This window comes from Pteropus alecto, unplaced genomic scaffold (genome assembly GCF_000325575.1).
Source record: "Pteropus alecto unplaced genomic scaffold, ASM32557v1 scaffold67, whole genome shotgun sequence".
In the NCBI taxonomy this organism is placed as follows: Eukaryota; Metazoa; Chordata; class Mammalia; order Chiroptera; family Pteropodidae; genus Pteropus; species Pteropus alecto.
In genome coordinates this window covers 3,904,247-3,923,096 of record NW_006441061.1, presented here as the reverse complement: position 1 = coordinate 3,923,096, position 18,850 = coordinate 3,904,247, and the positions used below count along the sequence as shown (strand labels likewise).

The 18,850-nt window shown below is 54.3% G+C and overlaps 2 protein-coding genes across 2 annotated transcripts; both read left to right on the top strand.

The window, feature by feature from the left end:
• Window positions 1–5,670: 5,670 nt before the first annotated feature.
• DPM2 (dolichyl-phosphate mannosyltransferase subunit 2, regulatory) lies at window positions 5,671–8,459 on the top strand. The gene is made up of 4 exons (XM_006918002.3): window positions 5,671–5,744; window positions 5,963–6,052; window positions 6,828–6,930; window positions 7,734–8,459. The coding sequence occupies exons 1-4, from the start codon at window positions 5,706–5,708 to the stop codon at window positions 7,790–7,792; spliced, it is 291 nt and encodes a 96-aa protein (XP_006918064.1). The 5' UTR covers window positions 5,671–5,705; the 3' UTR covers window positions 7,793–8,459.
• Window positions 8,460–11,147: 2,688 nt separating this feature from the next.
• Window positions 11,148–18,850, top strand: PIP5KL1 (phosphatidylinositol-4-phosphate 5-kinase like 1). Its single transcript, XM_006918001.1, has 10 exons — window positions 11,148–11,216; window positions 12,061–12,264; window positions 13,431–13,481; window positions 13,686–13,840; window positions 14,110–14,234; window positions 14,736–14,770; window positions 14,861–14,916; window positions 15,698–15,810; window positions 16,057–16,210; window positions 18,252–18,850. The coding sequence occupies exons 1-10, from the start codon at window positions 11,187–11,189 to the stop codon at window positions 18,517–18,519; spliced, it is 1,191 nt and encodes a 396-aa protein (XP_006918063.1). The 5' UTR covers window positions 11,148–11,186; the 3' UTR covers window positions 18,520–18,850.

Genomic DNA, 18,850 nt, shown 5'->3' with positions numbered 1-18,850 from the left:
ATGTCCCTGCTCACACAAGGAGCAGCGGCTCGACCATGTCTTGGCAGGGCTTTATTCTATTGCCCCCTTGCCTTTGGGAGGCCAGTTCACCCCCAGAATCCTGCCACCGTGGCCCTCTGACTGCTTAGTGCTTCAGCTGTCCCTTCCCTGTGCCCTGGAGGACCCGCTGGCGGCCTCCTCCAGGGAGCTAAGACCTCAGACCCCACCCACACTCCAGATTGAGACCCCCTCGCCCAACGAATGTTCTCCTGCTGCCCTGGCAGCCTGCACTTTGCACATGCTTGTCTCCAGCACAGCCCCACTGGCCCGCGCCCGCCCTTCCTCAGATCCCTTCCCAAGAATTTCTGGGCGCTGCCTGCAGTGCAGTCAGCGGCCCAGCTCTAGCAGCCCGGCTGGAACGTGGCACTGCCTCTCCTCCCTCCAGTTAGCTCCAGCTCAGGCCTGAGACCCACGCTGAGAAAGGTCTGAGCTTCCGTGCTGGTTCCCCTCTGCCCAGGGCTGGGTCCTGAGCAGCTGGTTTCCTGTAGGAAGCCTAGAAGGTGCCTCCCAAGCCCATGGAGGTCAGGGACCTGGCTGAGCTGGGCAAGCACTGCCCGCTTTCTCTCCCGTCAGGGTCAGCTGGTCCAGGCTGGGGCCAAAGCTGGAGGGGCAGGTGGGCTGTGACTGGACTGGCCGGAGCTGGCTTCCCGGCCGGAAGAGCCTCAGCCCTCCTCTGCAAGCGTCCCCCTCTCTGGGCAAGGGAGAGGTGGGGCCCTTTAAGGGAGGTTTTCCAGCAGGGAGCAGTCTGGCCCTGCCCCTGCCCCTTGCTCTGAGCACTTTCCTCCCCATGCTCATTACTTGCTTGAAGGTGGGTTCTGGCTGCCAGCCAGTCCCTGGACAGACTCCCATGTCGCTCTTAATTTCACTCATTTTTTGTATAAACCCAGCAGGCTGGTGTGTACTTAGCTCTATACCTTTTTTTCTTTCCTTTTTTCTTTTTTTTTTTTTTGTTGGGGGAGTTTCACAGTTTGATACTTTCTCCTCCCCCAGGTGAGGGGAGGTGGTTCTGTTCTCTGCTCTACCTGCTGGCTGGGTCCCAGCGGGGTTGGGGATCTGGACGGAGGGCCAGGATTCGGGTTCTCTGTCTGGTAGGGGTGGGGGTGGGGTGGCAGTTGGGGGGTGTCCTCCCCAGGCTGGGAGGGGTCCTTGCCCATCTGCCCAGCTGACAAGAGTTGGAGCCTTGGTCTTGGAACTTCCTGGCATTGGGACCAGAGCATTTCTAGGATTTCGTTACTGTTTTTAATCACCTAACTTTTAGAAAACGAATGTTAGAAGGTGCCTGCCAAGGCAGGATGGAGCATTTGCTCTGGCTGGAGAGGCTCTGCTCAGCTCTGTGGGTCCCTTCCTTCCCCATAGATACCCGGCACTTTAAAAGGGGACTGGCTACAGTCTCAGAGGAAGTGACCCCCCAAAAGATGGGGGAGTGCTGCCCTTCCCTCTGTCTTCATGACCTCAGCACAGTGGGGAGGTGCATTCAAGGTGTATTCGGGGTCTGATTCAAAGTTCTGGGGCTTTAGGCATAAAGCAGCTGGCTTTGGTGCTGTTGTAGAGACTCCCCCAAACCAGGAACCCCAGCCCCACTCTAGACGAGTTCTATACTTGACAGTCACCCCAGAAGGAAACAGAGCCTGTCACATCCTCCCATGCCAGGCCCTGGGCCAGGGTAATTGGACTAACTGAGAATTTGGCCACAACCAAATCAATACTGATTGGAACTGGAGGCCTGGGGCCCCGGCCTCATCCCCATGTGGGGGCCCTTTCTTCAGCCCTCTGGTCCCTCAAGCTCAGTGAATTCCCCACAGCTAGGCGCCCACGGCTCCTGGACTTAAAAATAATTCTATATATTAGAGAGAAACTATATTAGAGATATTTTTGGAAAGGAATTGGTCTATGCAATGCCAGTTTGGAATCTTCTTGGAAGACAGTTTAACGTTTTTACTGGGAGATTTAAAAGAAATAAAGATCTACAATATTTTTAGGTTATTTTTTTGGTCACCTCACAAACTGACTACAGGGCATGATCTGCCAGGATGGAGAATGTCCACGTTTTCCTCTCTCGAGGGAGGTGAGCAGGGAGATGGGGGGAGGGGAGGTCTTTTTTTTTTTTTTAATTCCCCTCTTTTCTAACAGAATATTGTCACCACCCCACCCTGATTCAGTGGGCTGCGTTTGTATCTCTGTCCCAGCTTCTATGGTAGAAAATAACATTGTAAAGGGAAATCAGCCTAGTATCTGTCTTGGTTTGGGGGGAAAAATTAAATGTTTCAGTTTTTGTTATGGCATGTCGGTCCTTGTTTGTTTTACTGACTTGACTTTGGGGTCAAAGACAGCATCAGATGAAAGCCAGATGTGTAAGGTGACGCTCTGGGGGGTGGGGAAGATGTGGGTGGCCAGTGTTCTCCAAGTCCTGGTTGCAGTCAGAATTATTACCACCTTTATTACACCAGAGGCCTGGGGAGGAAGCAAGCCCAGAAGGGTCTCAGACCTAGTAAGTAGCAGCTCTGACCTCAGAGCCCACGTTCTGTTCCCTGGACCTCCCCAATAGTCAGGTGGCCTGTAACAAGCGTGCCTGAAGACAAAACCCAGTCTATGCCTCAGTTTTCTCAGCTGCAAATGGGGTTGTGGATCAAATGAGAAAAGGAGTGTACAGCCTGATGGTGCGGAGCTTGTTTCCAACCTCTCTACAAAGGCCCCAGACATGCATTGTCTCCAGGCCTGGGCCCTTGATCCCAGCCCGTCTCAAGTTACAGAGGAAGCCTGCAGCAAGCTCTGGGAAAGGCAAGTCACCCTGGCCCTTTAATGAGCTCAGAAGTGGCAGGAAACCTCAGCGGCTTTGAACAGGCCAGAAAGGACCAGACTACCAGGCCTAGTCCCTGCCACAGCACTGCATTATCCTCACCCCTTCCCAGGCTGGGCCTCTGTAAACCCTGAAGGCTGACTCTCGGTCCCTTCCCCTGTTCGGTGCACACTGGGGGAGGGACAAATTGGCTCCCCGCTGAGCCCAAAGTCTGTCCTGAGGCAAGGAAGGAATTGGGTTGTAGGCCAAAAGGGGTCGCTCAGTTGGAACACAGTAATGCTAAGTGAAAGTCAGCATACAAAGGGAAGGGAATAAAAAGTTTGCTCCTGTCAGCGCAGGAAGGGTGGCCCCTAACTAGGCTCAGACTAGACGACCTCTGGAGACATGCTGCCAGCAGGAGCAAACCCCCACGCCACCTCCTCCGCCAGCGTCCGTGGTGCACCCTCCCTCCTTTTCGCTTCCTTCTGCTAAGTCAGGAAGACGTCTCTGCTCTTCTCTTATTCCTTGGGGCGCAGGGGGTGCATTGGCGGGGAAAGGATGCTGAGGGCATCCCTGGTGTCCGCCACACGTCCCTCCTCCTGCAGGCCCAAGCGTTACTGCCGCGGTCCAGCCACGACAGGATCCAGGGGGCCCCGAAGGTGGGCAAGGCGCCGGCGTGGGAGACAGTCGACTACACGACTCAGAGGCGGTGTGACGCTGTTCCGTTTTATTGTGATTTGAGTGCAACTGTTATACTTTCTATTTTGGCATCTGATTATACTTTGTGGTTAAGGTAGCAGGGAGTTACATTTCTGTGGTTAGGCAAAGCAGAAAATCTTATAGAGTATATTATTATTAATGTTCATGATTAACTAGTACATTTTTCTCTCAATCATTAGAACAGAACTACCTGATGGAACAATCTAAACTTTTAATTCTTAAATCTATTACGTAAGATACAGTTTGATTTAAGTAAAAGTGATAGATAGATGTATTCATAACAGCAAGCATTGGCTTGTGGGCAGACATTGTTCTTTCTGCCTGAAGAAATCTTTTAAATGCTATTTGATTTATGCTATATCTAAAGTTCAAGCTGAACCTTTCTCATAGCTGTTCAAAAGTTTCCTTGGTGCAGTAATGAGGAAAATATTTATAAAAATCAGTTTTACAAAGCTGCTTTCATAAGCTAAGTTTCTGTTCCTTTGTTTTTTAAGCACCAAGGAGATCCTGACCTAGCCAGCCTTTCTATGAAACTTAAATTACTATAAGGCACATGAATTCTATCTTTATTCACTATATGTATACTATCTTTATTATAAGCTCCTATATAAGGCAAAGGAAGATCAGGCAATCTTTTCATACTATTAGGCCCCCTAGGTGGATACCAGAGTTTTCTATTTATCCAGTAGGCCACAAAAGGAGGCCCTTCCATAGTAGGCACAGGCTTATGAGTAAATTTCTTATCCTTTACTAATTTTTCTACTAATTGGGTGGGAACAGGAATATAAACTGGTTCTAGTAATTCAGCTTGTTATAATTTATTCATAACCTCTTTAAGAGGCGCGTCAAAAGGAATTTCCCTTAATAATTGTTCAAATAAAGGGTTTACGCATTCTGGACACGTCAGGGTGACTAGAGCTGATTCCATACGCAGGGAATTTACTATGTTTTCCTCAGAGCCAATTTTGAGGAAATCCATTTGTACAGCGTTTACACTTACTAGAATTTGTGCTACCCAAATTCCCCCTATTAATAGGTTCGTTCCTAAGAAACCAATTATCCCTAAACACATGCCAAGTCCTCGTTCTTGACGATGCATTCCTTGAAGCCTCTGTCCCCATCTCCGGACCTTGTCACGCAGTAGGGTAGAAAGAGGATGTGGCACCCTGTCCTCAGGAGCTCAGAGTCAGGTGGGTAGGATCAAGTAAATCAACTAAAACATGGTGACAGGCGTCATAATGGAGATACACTTGGGGCTGTGGAGCATAGAGGAAGGACCCCCTGTCCAGGGAAGGTGACTTCCCTGGGACCTGCGGCATCCCGTGAGACCTGATGATTGAGAAGCAATCATCCGGTGAGCTGTGGGAAGACAGTGTTCCCGTCTCCAGAGTTGGAGGACACATCAAAGGTGATGAGGCCAACCTCCCCTTGCTCTCGGAAGAAAAGGCTTCCAGGCCTGGAGAGGGTCCGGCGCACGCGCCCAGTCCAAAGACCTGTCTGATCTGCTGCCTGGGCTGCCGGGGCACCCACGGCCCGAGAGGCAGACAGTGCGGGGAGGTAGGGTCACGCTGGCCTCATCCCTCCAGTGAAGAGTGTGGATAGGAAAGTCAGGCGATGGTAAGGGGGCGCACCCCTTAACAGCCAATCGAAATCCTCCCCATCTCTGCGGGCTCTGGCCAGCCCTTCCTCCCATCCCCCGCTGGGCGGTGAGCATTCTCTGCACCCCATTTCCCCTCAACACACAAATTAAGGCCTCGGGACCAAGAAGTAGAGCTCTCGGTTCTGGTGTCGGCTTCACCACAGACTCAAATTGTAATCTCCCGCAAGTCCTTGCCCATCTGTGAGCCTCATTTTCCCCATCTGAAAAATGAGACTTCCGACCCTCCCCGACCCGATCCCGCTCTGGCTTGGGGACTCTCCGATATTTAGACATAGGCTTTTCTTCAGGGGCGAGTTCGACAGGACTGAGGCCAAGAGTACTCTCCCATTCCCTAGGGCGATTCGGGAACGACATGTTTCACAATGCCCTTGAGAGACTACATTTCCCGACATGCAAACGGGAAGGCGGTGCTTTCCTGTCTTGGGCAACGTAGTCCTGGGACGGCCTAAGGACTACGACTCCCGGCGTGCCCCGCAGCCGAAGGCCAGAAGGGCCCGGATTCGGAACCGGATGTTGCTTGGTTCTCCTGTGCGGAGTGTGGGGGAAATGGTGAGTTTGGGGCCGAGTGCTGGGTTTGGGGGTCCCGGGTCTTTTCAGGAGCCGGGGCTTGGGCACTCGGAACAGGGATTGCGCTCCCGACGGCCCACTATACGGTTGAAAGCGCCGGGGTCCGGCACTCTGTCAGCGTAATCAGGCTGCGACGCCTCCTCTTCATCAGGGCATCTAAATAGAGGCATTTTGTCAGTTGAGTCCTCCTTTTTCTCCAGGCCACGGGGACGGACCAGGTGGTGGGACTTGGCCTCGTCGCCGTTAGCTTGATCATCTTCACCTACTACACCACCTGGGTGATTCTCTTGGTACGTGTTCTTCCCCCGCCTTCATCTCCAATTCCTTGATCTTGCAGCCGACCCCAACATCATTAAATCAGCTACTATGTGACAAGCACTGCGCTAGGTGCTTTACCTGAATATCTCATGAAATCTCCAGAACAGCACTATGAAGAAGATGCCAGTGATGTCCCCATTTTATAGACGAAGAAGCTGAGGCTCAGGGAGAAGGGTCGGGCTCAAGGTTGCATTCTTAACTGCTACACTGTTAAGCCCTGTTCCTGATTTGCTCAGCTTTTGATGGGAAATCTATTCCTTCCTGTTATCCTGCTGCCTTCTGGGCATGATGGGTGCCAGTGGATTTTGGGAGGGCCTTTAGGATTTGGGGGTGGGGGAGTTGTTGGTTATTGCTTAAGAAGTGCAGTGTGTTTGGAAGGCAGTTTTGCAGAACTGAGTATCATTTGGAGGAAAATGTTAGTAAAGAAGACGTTGGAGCCCACGATGAGAATCACTTGAGGATTCTCATGTATCTTCTGCCCCTGCTAAGCCGTGTGGGCCTTAGGGCAAGTCCTTTGTCTACTGTTCACTGCCAGGTCTCCAGCACCAACTTAAAGCAGGTACCAGTCAAGTGCCCAGTAAACAACTATTAAATAAACGAAGGAAAGAAACAACTCAAGACACCCAAAATGCCATTATCTTAAAGCAGATGCTTTGAGTGGGGTCAGCCCCTGAGATGGAGGAGGCAGGATGTTGGGGGACTGGGCAAGGTGGGGATTGCTCACTAGAGTTGTGCCCTCTATGCTAGCCATTCATCGACAGCCAGCATGTCATCCACAAGTATTTCCTGCCCCGAGCTTATGCTGTTGCCATCCCACTAGCCGCCGGCCTCCTGCTGCTCCTGTTTGTAGGTAAGTCATCAATCTCCCAACCCTGGGCAGGTGTGTCTAGGGAACCCCAGAGTCCTCTCCCACCGCCGAACGTGTGGCCACACTTTGGCACTTGCTATACATCTGCTTAAGGCTCCTTCCCCACAACTCACTCTGGGGTTTTCCTGTTCATCCTTCAGGGTTGCAAGTCAGTGATGCCCTGGGCTCCTTGGACCCTAATGGGATGGACGTCTCCCTTTTTCCTGCTCTCTTCACCACCACCATTGCTTTGCTCATACCTTAATCACCTCTCATCCCCTTGTCACCCTGGCTCATGATTCCTGCACCTCTCTGTCTCCCAAAGTTTAGTTTGTGGGTTTCTTAGGACTATGTCTTCATCATCACTGTGTCCTCAGCTCCTGCACAGGCAGTGGTACTAAGTTGATATTCAAGAAAGTGGTTTGGATGAATCAACAATCAGATGACTGAATGATGGGATGGGTGGGTGGATGCTGAATGTTGAGTAGGCAGCTGGGTGGGTGGGTAGGTGGACGGGTGGTTGATTGGGTGAGTAGATGGATAGTTGGGTGGATCTTGTACACCGTAGAATCTAAAACATCAAACACAGCAAATTGCCTATGATAGGCACTCAGTGATGTTTGTTGAATGAATGTGGGTGGATGCATAGCTTGATGGCTGACTAGGGAGATGATCAGATATCCTGAAGGATGGTTGGGGAGGTGCTAGGCCCCACCTGTGGGTCGCTCTGCCATGCTGTCCCCTGCCCTGGCCTTAAGCAACCCAAGCCTGGATCTTACCTGGAATTTATGGCTTGTATATTCCAGGAGTGTTCATCACCTGTGTGATGCTGAAGAACCAGAAGGTGGCCAAAAAGGCTCAGTGAAGGCCCAGCGGGGACGAGGCTGCCTGCCCCTTCTCTGTTTCCCTCCAGGGCATACCAAGAGGGGGCGCCCACAGGACCTGCCCAGGCCCTGTGGCCTCCTCTAGCCTGGCCGCCCTGCAGATACCCCTGGGGAATGGAGCTGTTCAGAGCTCACCCCTGACTGACTAGAGCCCCCACTCCCTTGCTCACCCTTCCAGAAGCCAGGAGGGAGGAGTACCTGGAAGTTTCCCGCTTTCCACCTTCTGGCTCGGGGCCTGAAAGATGCTGGTCCTCCCTACCTCGCCTTCAGACTCCGTCACTTTTTCCTCTTAGTTCTACCCTCTTGCCTCAGTTTCCCTCCTGTCACAAGCCAATATTGGACTTGGCAAGTTCTGAGACATCACCTGATCTCTCTCCACATGTCTTCCTCCTACTGGATCATCACTGTGCTAGACACAGGATAAAGCTTTCCCAGGTCTGACGGAGCCCCAGACCCCACAGGACTTCTGGACTTGGAAGGCCTAGGGAGAGGACTGACAGGCTCAAGGACCACCAGCAGGCCTCAGGGCACATTAGAGTGTCCACACCAGACCCCAGACCTGCTGCTCCTCATGGAGGCCCAGCCCCTCAGCCCTAGCACCAGCCCGTTGGGGAGAGCTGAACAATAAACATTGATGGTGTGTTTGTCTCTGTGCCATCCTGAACCAGGGAAGCTGGGCTGCTTGGGGTCTGGGGAGGAGCTGGGAGCTGGCTTCTGCATTGGTCGCAGGTCAGGAGACCCTGATTTGTGCAAGGAGGCGCCTTAGGTTCCTACTGGATCATCTTTGTGCTGGACAAGGGATAAAGCAGGGACTGGGACAGATGTTCCAGCCTGGTGCGGCTCACGGCTGGGGAGTTGGTGGAAGCATGGTGATCTGCCAGACCCCACATCAGCCACCACACCTCTCCCGTGCCTGCCAGCCAGCATGCACTCATATTTTAGGGACCTGCAGGCCAGTCCCCTAAAAGCCGAAGCCTGTCCTCTGTCTTGTGTACCATCAGCCCAACTTAGTGTGAGTCTGAGCAGTGGGGGCTGCTACTGAGCCAGAGCAGGGCTGGTTTTGGTGTCAGGTTGACTGATCTGGCACAGGCCCCAGCACTAGCCCCCTAGCAATACCTCCGTGTGCCTCTGGGCAGCTGACTCTCCCATTCACAGTGACTAAGGTAAGCCTCCAACCCATCACACCTTGGGTGTTCGCTCTTCCTCCAGTTAGCGGAGGCGTCGCCCTCAGAGAATAGAGGGCAGCTGCAGGCACACCTGACCTGCCCTCACCTGTCCTCCAGTCCAGGCAGAGCTGCCCACCTGGGCTTTCGGCCCTGTCTCTTATGATCCCCCTCTCATGGGAAGAGCCTCTGTCTCTCAACAAGGTCCTCCTAGCGTTTCATGAACACGTTCCAGGCTCCCACTTAAAGGACCCTCCGTCGACCCAGTAATTCCCTCCAGGTCTCTTCCCCCACTCCTCTTCACAGCCAAACTCCCCGAACGGTGCCCACACCTGCTACCTGCATTTCCTCACTGCCGCTGTGCTCAGCATTGCTCCAGGAGGGCTGCACCCAAGACTGACTACCAGTGACATCTGGTCTTTAAATCCAAAGCACATTTCCTTGACCCCTCCACCATATGCGGCCTGTGGCATCCCCCCGATGCACCCTCAGAAGCTCTCTTGGTGTTTGTGATGACCCATTCAGCCATTTTATATCTCATGCTCCTCTGTTCTGCCTGAGAGAGTGGGTTCCTCAGGGCTTCGTCACAGGCCTTCTCGACCCACACCCTTCTGGGTGACCTGGTCCTTACGTAGGCCTCACCTCCAGCCTGGCTCTCTCCTGAGCCCTAATGTATTGCACATGCACCAGCTACCCACCTAATGTTCCTATCCGATGTCATAATGGCACCTCAAATTCATCTTGTGATCTGAATTATCTCCTCCTCCCCCCCAAATCTGCTCCCTCTCATATGACTGGCATCATCCTGTGTCCTTGACCCCAGCCAGAATCCTGACCTTGACTTTCCTTTTACCCCATTTATAAGATTCAAAATCCTGCTAATTCTTCTACTTCCCCCAGCCACCTTCCTGATGCAAAGCCACCATCCTCTGCCCTAAATCGCCAAAGGCTTCCCTGCTGCTTCTATCCACTCTGACCCCCTCCAATCTGACTGCATGTGACCTTTTGAAAACATCTGAGCATCTTTCTCACACACTTAAAACTCTCCAGGTCTCTACCCTTCTCCCTGCCGTGGCCTACAAGAACGTGCTCGCTCACTCACACGCTCTCCTACTCACTCCACCCACCACCAGGCTGACCTTTCATTTCCTGGCACTCACCAAGGCCCTTTGCACATCCTACTCACACTGGTTCAACACATACCTATCAAATACGGGTTTGTGCCAGGCACTGAGCCAGGCGTGGTTTCTCCCTCCTGGCACCCCAATTCTAGGGGGAGTTGTAATAAACACATGAAGGAGACAATTGACTGTTAAGTGTGATGAAGAAAATAAATCGAGGTGAGGTGATCAAGTAGGAGAAGAGAGAACATTCAGAGTTAGACGTGGTGACAAGAAAGAATAAGGCAAATGGAAGTCTGGGGGGAAAGATTTCGAGCAGAGGAAACAACGCTTGCGAAAGCCCTGAGATGTGAAAGTTTTTGGCGGCTGAGCACCAGAGGGGAATCCCTGTGGCTGTGTGGTGGGTTTGGGGAGAGTAGTTTGAGATAGGGCTGGAGAGTGGGCAGAAGGGCCTGGGGCCCAGGCGAGGGGTTTGGATTTTGTTCCAGGGCTGTGAGAAGCTACTGGAGGCTTTAAGCACGAGGGTGACATCATCCAATTTATGCTTTTAAAAGATCACGCCGGCAGCTGTGTTCCCCTCACCATTGAATCCCTGGGCCTAGCGTTGCTCTTGGCCCATAGCGAGTGTTAAAATATATACTGAATGCATGCACGCCCCCGACATTCTGTGTGACCTGGAGGTAGTCACTTGTCTCTCTAGACCTTAGTTTTTCCACCTGAAAGACAGTCGGTGGGAATTCCACGCCTGAGTGGGTGGACGGGGCTGGGTTTAGGTTACTGCCTTCCCAAGCGACCCCGAGTCCTCCATCCCGAGGGACGAATGGGGCACGGGGGGGGCGGATCTTACCTCCCAAGGACCCCAACCGACGCGCAGCGACCCCGCCCAGCCCTGGACCGCGGTCCGAAGGCTGCTGCAGCCCTGGGGGCGGGACCCGCAGGCGATCGCCGGCGACTCTTGCGTGGATTGGGTGCAGCCGTGACCGGCATCGCGCGATTGGTCGGTCCAGAGTAGGGGCGGAGCCTGACTCCTGCAGCGGGGCGACTGGGCGGCGGGGGACGCGGCCAGAGATCTGGAAGCTGCTGCGGGGGTGATGGCCGCGCCGAGCCCGGGGCCCCGCGAGGTAGGTGCGGACCCGAGGGAGGACAGGAGGGGGAAGGGTTGGGGGGCAAGAGCCTGTCTTCCGCTCCCTGTACGGGACGGACACACCCCCCATCCAAGCACAGGAAGGGTCCTGCCCTGGGCGGGGACCAGAACACGCCCCACGTAGGAAACTGCAGGTACGAAGGGGGAAGTCCGGCGGGTATACCCCGAGAACTTCCTCAGTTTTTTCATCGGGAAAATGGAGATGATATTAAAAGCTCCTCCTTCATAGGGCTGGCTGTTAGGAGGTCAAGCTTTCAGCCAGCGCTGGGCACATAGTGGGTGCCTACTACTAATGGGCCAGCGCTATATGATCTCAGCTTTGTGCTGACCTTCCTGGCTCGCCTGGAGGAACTCAGCACAGACGAGTGGAATAGATGATTGAATCTCCCGCATCACAGCTCCTATCAAGGGTTCCTGTGCACGGAGCTCAAACTCGACAGTAACAAGTTAATACCTGTCACAAAGTTGTTGCAATTCTCATTTCACAGATGAGAAAACAAAGTGCAGGAAGTTAGGTGACTTACCTAAGGTCACACAGCTGGTGAGAAAATCAGTCTTGGGCCAGGTTTGGCTGCAGAACTGCCTGCTCTATACTGCTAATAATAATCATCACTCTAATGGGGTGCTGACTGCATGCCAGAGACTGTGTGGCCCCTCAAAACACCCAACTGTTTTCTCCAATTGTATTTCACAACTGGGGAAACTGAGGCAGAGAGCGATAAGAGGAAGGCTCAAAGTAGTGGAGATGGGACTTACATCCAGATCTTTTCCCTCTGTGATGCTGCCACATACTCATTGCTTCTTGTGCCTCCTGCCACTAGGTCCTGGCCCTCTCCCCAGAGGCTGGACGCAGAGCAGCCACTTCCAGTTCTGGCCGCCATGGCCTTCTCTGGCGTCTGCGAGACAAGCAGCCGCGCCTCGGCCTGTTTGAGATTGGCCCGGGGCATGAGCTGCACCGGCTGACCTGTATGATGCAGGCGGGGCTGTGGGCTGCCACCCAGGTCTCTATGGACCACCCGCCCACGGTGAGTGGCTGATGCCCTGTCTTGCTAACACTGCAGAGTTGGGCACCAGAGCGGGGACTTGATACAGGGAGGGAGGGAGGGAGGGACATTCTGGGGTGGGGGCTGAGGCCAGGACCTGGAAAACCCTAAAGTGCGTTGGGGGCTTGAGGAGCCCCCTGACCCAGTTGGTTGCTGTGTGACTCTAGATGGGCCTCTGCCTCTCTTTAGGCCTCAGTGTCTCCATCTATAGAATGACTGTGGGGGATGGGAGTTGTACTTCTTGGTCTCTGAGGCCGTCCCAGCCCTGCCAGGTGTATGGTTGAGAAGAGACCCTACCCCCACCCTGCCAGCCAGGCCCATCCTCCCCAGAGCTCAGACTGGGGCCAGGCTGGCTCAGCAGAAAAGGTCACCCAAATGCAAGCTCAGCAGCTGGACGGGCCTGGGTGAGCATATGTGTTGTTTGTGTGTATGCACACGTGTGCACAGTGTGATCACGTCCCACTAGCCAAGCCCTGGCCCAGGAACCTAGAGGTCCAGGGAGAGTGTAAGAGTCAGTGGAGGTTCTCTAAATCTGCTGAAATCTTCCATGGCTCCCCAGGACTCATCATGGCCTCAGAGTCCTGCTGGTTCAAGCCCAGGGGCCCGCTGTCCAGCCTTGTTCACACTCCATCTCTCCCTTACTCCAGTCACTTGCGCTCTCCTTCCCTTCCTGGTAGCCACCAATGCTATTCCCGGTGCTACGAGCACCCTGCTCCTCCTCTCCACTGCCCTTCAGATTTCAGCTTGAGGGTCAGCTCCCCCAGGAAGCTTTCTCTGATCCTGACCCTCCCAGGCTGAAACAGGCAGGTCCTTTGGCGTCTTCTTTTCCTGGGATGGTATCCGGCTTCACTTGGCCAATGTGTGTGTCTGGCGAATGTGCCAGGCTTTAACTCAGAGGCAAGTGCTAGGGACCCAGCTGTGGATGAGACACACCCAGGACCTGCCTCAGGTCACTCTTTCATCTTCCCTCCAGTTCTAGGAGGGTCTGTAGCCCCATCTTCCCAACTTAGGCACACCCAGGGCGGTCCCTGTTTGCTGGAGGAATCGAATTAGGTGAAGGGGGTGAGGCCATGGGGGACGCTTGGAGATCCTGGGGCTGGCAGTGGGGGGCTGAGTCTTGCTCTGAGCCCCTCTGCCCCTCCCTGCAGGGGCCGCCCACTGAGGAAGATTTCTCCGAGGTCCTAACCCAGGTTCAGGAGGTAGGAAGCCCCAGACTGCAGCATGGGAGGGGGCAGGTACCATCTTCATTCTCTCTCCTCAGTTTCCCCAGGGATGCAGTGGGAGGAATGGCTTGCCTCAGGGCCTTCAAGAACGGTGTGGTTACCTTAACCCTCCTGCATTAGGGCCAACTACACACACCTGGGCCCCGGTGGACACTTGGGGCTGCTCTTCCTCCCCTGCAGGGCTTCGAGCTGGGCACTTTGGCTGGCCCTGCCTTCGCCTGGCTGCGCCACTCCCTAGGCCTGGCGGAGGAGGACTATCAAGCCGCGCTGGGGCCGGGCGGTCCCTACCTGCAGTTCCTCAGCACCTCGAAGAGCAAGGCCAGCTTCTTCCTGTCGTGAGCTGGCTGCAGGGGTCGGAGTGGGAGTGGTGTCCAGGGGTGGAGGGAGGCATTCGGGAGAGAAATAGAATGTCCAAGTCAGGGAGGGTCCCAGCCGGATCGAGGTCAGATGAAGGAGGAGAGACGAAGGGCGAGGTTCGCGAATTTGTACTGGGGACCACAGATCCACACATGGACAGGCCGGGTCAGGAAGCTTGATGGGAGCCGCTCCATCCCGGCCTACCCAGTGACTCCCCTCCCGTCACCTCCCTCCTCCCCACCCCCAGCCATGACCAGCGCTTCTTCCTGAAGACCCAGGGCCGCAGGGAGGTGCGGGCCCTGCTCGCCCACCTGCCCCGCTACGTGCAGCACCTGCAGCGGCATCCGCACTCGCTGCTCGCGCGGTTGCTGGGTACGGACCTGGGACTGCGAGGAGAGGGGAAAGGGTCAAGGAGAGACTGAGGAGGGGAGGAGGCCAGGGAGTGGGGCGGGTCCAGGATGGGGGGCGCGGGGGACTTGAGCCCAGCCGGGCGGAGAGGACCGGACAGGAGGCGGTCCCGACTGCTGGCAGAGTTCGGTGCAGAGCGGGTCCTAGATGGCAATGTAGGGGGACCGCGTTGGTCGATAGGCGGGACCAAGATCTGGGGCGGGGCCCAAAGGGGAGGGGTTAGGATTGGGCACCGCTTGGGGAGGGCATGTGGGCGGGGCCATGCCCGAGGCCCGGGTATCTTTGGGGCTGACTCTAGAGACGGGTCGAGTCCCGCTACGGGAGAGGGGATCTGGGGGCGCCGCAGGAGGTGCGGGCTCGGGTTGCAGCGGAACTCGAGACAGAGGCGAAGCCTGGGGATGGGGCGGGATGGACCCCGGGTTGCCTAGTTTGGAGCCCCTCACCTGGCACCCTCTCCCCTTCTAGGAGTGCACAGTCTGCGGGTGGCCCGGGGCAAAAAGGTGGGTGAGGCCGAGGCGAGGGGCCCGGACCGGAGGGGGCGGCTGCGGGGCGAGATCCCATCCTCCCTCACTCCCTGCCCCTGTCCCCAGAAATACTTCATCATCATGCAGAGCGTCTTCTATCCCGGAGGCCGCATCTCCGAGAGGTGAGTCGGCCTCGCAGAGTCTCGGGCCGCCTGGAATGTGCCACCGGAAGCACCCACACTCACTAGATAGACGGCGAAACTGAGGCGCAGGGAGGAGAAGGGATCTTCCCAGCATCTCCTGAGGGGTCGGAGACAGCGATACCCACGACCAGCATCTCTTGCGCATTCAGTATGCATTGGGCATCGCGTTGAGCCACTTGCATTTATAATCTTTATTCCCATAACAACTCTGAGGGGTAGGAGTTGTTATCACCTCCATTTTATAGATGAGAAAATGAGGCCGGACAGGTACTATGTGAGGAGCAGGGATTCGAGCCCAGCCTTTGATAGCACATTGTCCTCAGTGCTTGCCAGCTCTGAACTCTGCCCTCGTCGGTGCTCCCTATTAGTGCTCCCCCAAGGCCACCGACTTCCTTCAGGTCCTCCTGGTGCTACTGCCTAGGGTTGGACGCTTGTGTCTGGAAGGCCTTCGAGATGAAAAGGTGCTGAGAAGCAGGCACAGGCAAGGGTAAAACCTGGACTGGGCTTCCAAAGACCTGAGTTGGAATCCCGGCTCTGCCCTTTACTTTCTGTGTGGTCTTGGGCAAGTCAAAGAAACTCTCTGAGCCTTTTCCTTCATCTCTAACACAGGGACAATAATGGAATGGGTTGTGCTGAGGAGTTGAACAGTCACCTAGTGGAAGCTCTTGTTTCTTATTATTACCTTGCAAGGGTCCCCATGTGTCTCGGGTCCGTGTAAAGCTGAATTCTGTCATGTCCCCCCACTCTCCTCGCCTCCCAGGTATGACATCAAGGGCTGCGAGGTGAGCCGATGGGTCGACCCAGCCCCTGAGGGCAGCCCCCTTGTCCTGGTGTTGAAGGACCTCAACTTCCAGGGCAAGACCATTGATCTGGGTGAGCCACGGGATGGTCGCTGCCTGTTCTTTCTCCGTTCGGGGTGAAATTCTGGAGTCAGGCAGAGCAGGGTTCAAATCCCAGCTCCATGACTTACTAGCTAGGTGACCAAGGCAAATGACAGATGGGTTCCTTCATCTGAAATGGGGCAGTAACAACATCTCCTGGGGCAGATGCATATGGAGCCTTCAGCACCTTGCCTGGCATACCACGAGCACTCAGGAGGGGGTGCTAATGCTCCAGCAGGGCCCCAGCGGAGCTGGTTCCTCCGCCAGATGGAACTGGACACCGCCTTCCTCCGGGAGCTCAACGTGCTGGATTACAGCCTCCTGATGGCCTTCCAGCATCTCCACGAGGATGAGAAGGGCCTGGGCAGCAGCCTTGTCTTCCGCACAGCCAGGTGGGCTCCTCACAGGGGCAACAGCAAGAACAAGGTGATGAGGGCATGGGAAACACAGATGGTGAGGTGGGGGACCAAATAAGCAAAGGCTCAAAGACTGGAAAATGCAACGTGTGTGTATACAGTGGAGGGCTGGAGAAGCCTGCCTGGCAAGAGTAGAGGGTCCAGGTGGACCACAGCAGGGGAGGGAACGGGTGACATCCAACTGGACAAGGGCTTCAGTCTGAATTTGAAGAAATCTGCCCATTTTCTAGAAGGGGTTATGGAGCCATCGAAGGTTTCAGACGTATTTAATTGTTGCCTTAGAAAGAGCCCTTGCCCCTTAGCCCAGTAATTCCACTTCTAGGACCCTGAGGTCATCACCATTGACACGATCGTCATGTTGTCCTCCCCTTTGTAATAGTAAACATCATTCCTTGCGTGCTGATCGTAAGCCTCATTAAGGTGGGCTCATTCCAATTTTAGAAATGTGAAGACTGAGGCTCGGAAAGTGGAAGGGAAGTTATAGAATGATTTCCGGCTAGTTACTTGGATTTCAGTCCTTCAAGACCCACCTCTGTGGCTGAACAGAATTACATAGTGGTTAAAACAGGCACTTTAAGGAGCTAAGACCATTTATCCTGTGGGCGGAAAAGGCAAGTGAAAAATGATGTCCACTCATCCAGCACCCCCATCCCCAACCCTTAGAGGAAGACCCTGGGATGGGTTGGGCTTGAGCAGGATCCGGGGTAATGGCTCCCCACACCCTCTGGTTGGGCACATCTTGACTAGAGAGTGGAATTCCAGTCATGGGCACAGAACCTCCCTAAGTCTGCACATCCAAGTTAGATCAGCTTCTTCCTTGCCTTCAGCCCCCAGCTGGTACTTAGATCATGGCTGAGTTTGCATGTAACAATTGTTGTCATTGAAATATTTCCGTGCTGGCTTGTGAATAGCCACTGTCCCCCACCCCCAATCCTTCCCACCCCCTCATTCAGAACACTCCTCTACACACACACACACACACACACACACACACACACACACACACACGCACATACACACACACCTCTCCATCATCCCTGTTAAACGGTGCACAGCAGAGGGTACCTACTCTTAGGCTACTGAGTTCTGATTGGTTGGTGCCTGGGCAGGGCTTGTCTCTCACTGGTTTATTTTCCTGGGCAGGGCAGAAATAGAACCCTTCAGTGACACCCTACTTCCACTTCCCCCCACCCTAAGTAGGATCAAGTTAGGGAACTGAACCTGCTTTGGCTGGGACTGGGGGCCCCGTGAAAGGCATCTTCTGATCTGGATACATTTGGAGGCAAACAAAACAAAACAAAACAAAAACCCAAAAACGAAAAACTACCCCACACACCATCTGCTAACTGGGGTTGGACTTTGTTCCCAAGGTTTCAACTCTGTAACCCTGAAACTTCTAGGGTTGGGTAATCCCAAACAGAAGTTTAGGAAATACCCAAATATGACGAGACTTACTCAAAGCGATGTGGCACATGAATGCAGAGCCAGGGTCTGTGTGGCCTCAATGCTCTAGACCAGATGGAAATACCCGATGGAAATGTAATGTGAACTACACATGTAGTTTTGATTTTTCTAGCAGTCTCTTTAGAAAAGAAAGGAGAAACAAGTAAAAATAAGTTTAATAATATATTTTATTTACTCAATACATCCAAAATTGTATTTCATCAGCTAATCGGTATAAATATTTATGAGATATTTTACATCCTTTTTCTCACCCTGTCTTGGAAATTCAATTTTACACTTATAGTGCGTCTCAGTTGGGACTGGCCACATTTAAGTGCTCAAAGGCCACAGATAGCTAGTGGCTACTTAATAGTGCAGCTCTAGACCATCAACTACACTTTACCGAGACTCCTAATTTATCTGACTTCACACGCCTGGAGGTGGGGAATGAGCGAGGGAAGCACAGGGTTAGGGCAGAGTGCCGTCTAGGGGCAGCCTGGCCAGGCTAACAGGGATAATTGGCTGGGGGCCCTTGGAGGAGGCGGTAGCCTCACCCCCACCCGTTGGCCCCCAGGTCTGTGCTAGGGGTACAGAGCCCGGATGAACCGGGAGCCCAGAACCGTCGGCTGCTACCAGACTCCCCCAACGCCCTTCACATCCTGGACGGGCCGGAGCAACGCTATTTCCTGGGCCTCGTGGACCTCGCCACTGTTTACGGGCTCCGCAAGCGGCTGGAACACCTGTGGAAGACGCTGCGCTACCCCGGCCGGACCTTCTCCACCGTCAGCCCGGCTCGCTACGCCCGTCGCCTCTGCCAGTGGGTGGAGGCGCACACCGAGTGACGAGCGCCGGGCTGCGCTCTCCCCATCTGGACAATAGGGGCACTCCGGGAAGGCGGGTTCTAACCTTCCCGGCAGAGGGTCGGGCTCCCCTCGCCTGCTGTTCCTCCCACTGGCCTCCAGAGGGCAGAATTCCCTAACTAATACCGTGACAACACGCCCTCGTTTGATGGTGATGCTGTGCCTGGCATTGTGCCAGGGACTCCCCCACATTAGCTCATTTAATCCTCAAAAATTGCTATTATTCTCTTTTTACAGACCATGAAATGGAGGCTCAAGGGGGTGAAGGGACTGAGCAAGATCATTCAGCAATAAATGCTGGAACGAGGACTCA

Bases quoted from the DNA above. Each gene is read 5' to 3' on its own strand.
- DPM2 (XM_006918002.3), top strand. From the start codon at position 5,706: ATGTTGCTTGGTTCTCCTGTGCGGAGTGTGGGGGAAATG. The intron at 5,745-5,962 runs GTGAGTTTGGGG...CTTTTTCTCCAG, and splicing joins TGCGGAGTGTGGGGGAAATG to GCCACGGGGACGGACCAGGT. The intron at 6,053-6,827 runs GTACGTGTTCTT...CCTCTATGCTAG, and splicing joins CCACCTGGGTGATTCTCTTG to CCATTCATCGACAGCCAGCA.
- PIP5KL1 (XM_006918001.1), top strand. From the start codon at position 11,187: ATGGCCGCGCCGAGCCCGGGGCCCCGCGAG. The intron at 11,217-12,060 runs GTAGGTGCGGAC...TCCTGCCACTAG, and splicing joins CGAGCCCGGGGCCCCGCGAG to GTCCTGGCCCTCTCCCCAGA. The intron at 14,235-14,735 runs GTACGGACCTGG...CTCCCCTTCTAG, and splicing joins GCTGCTCGCGCGGTTGCTGG to GAGTGCACAGTCTGCGGGTG.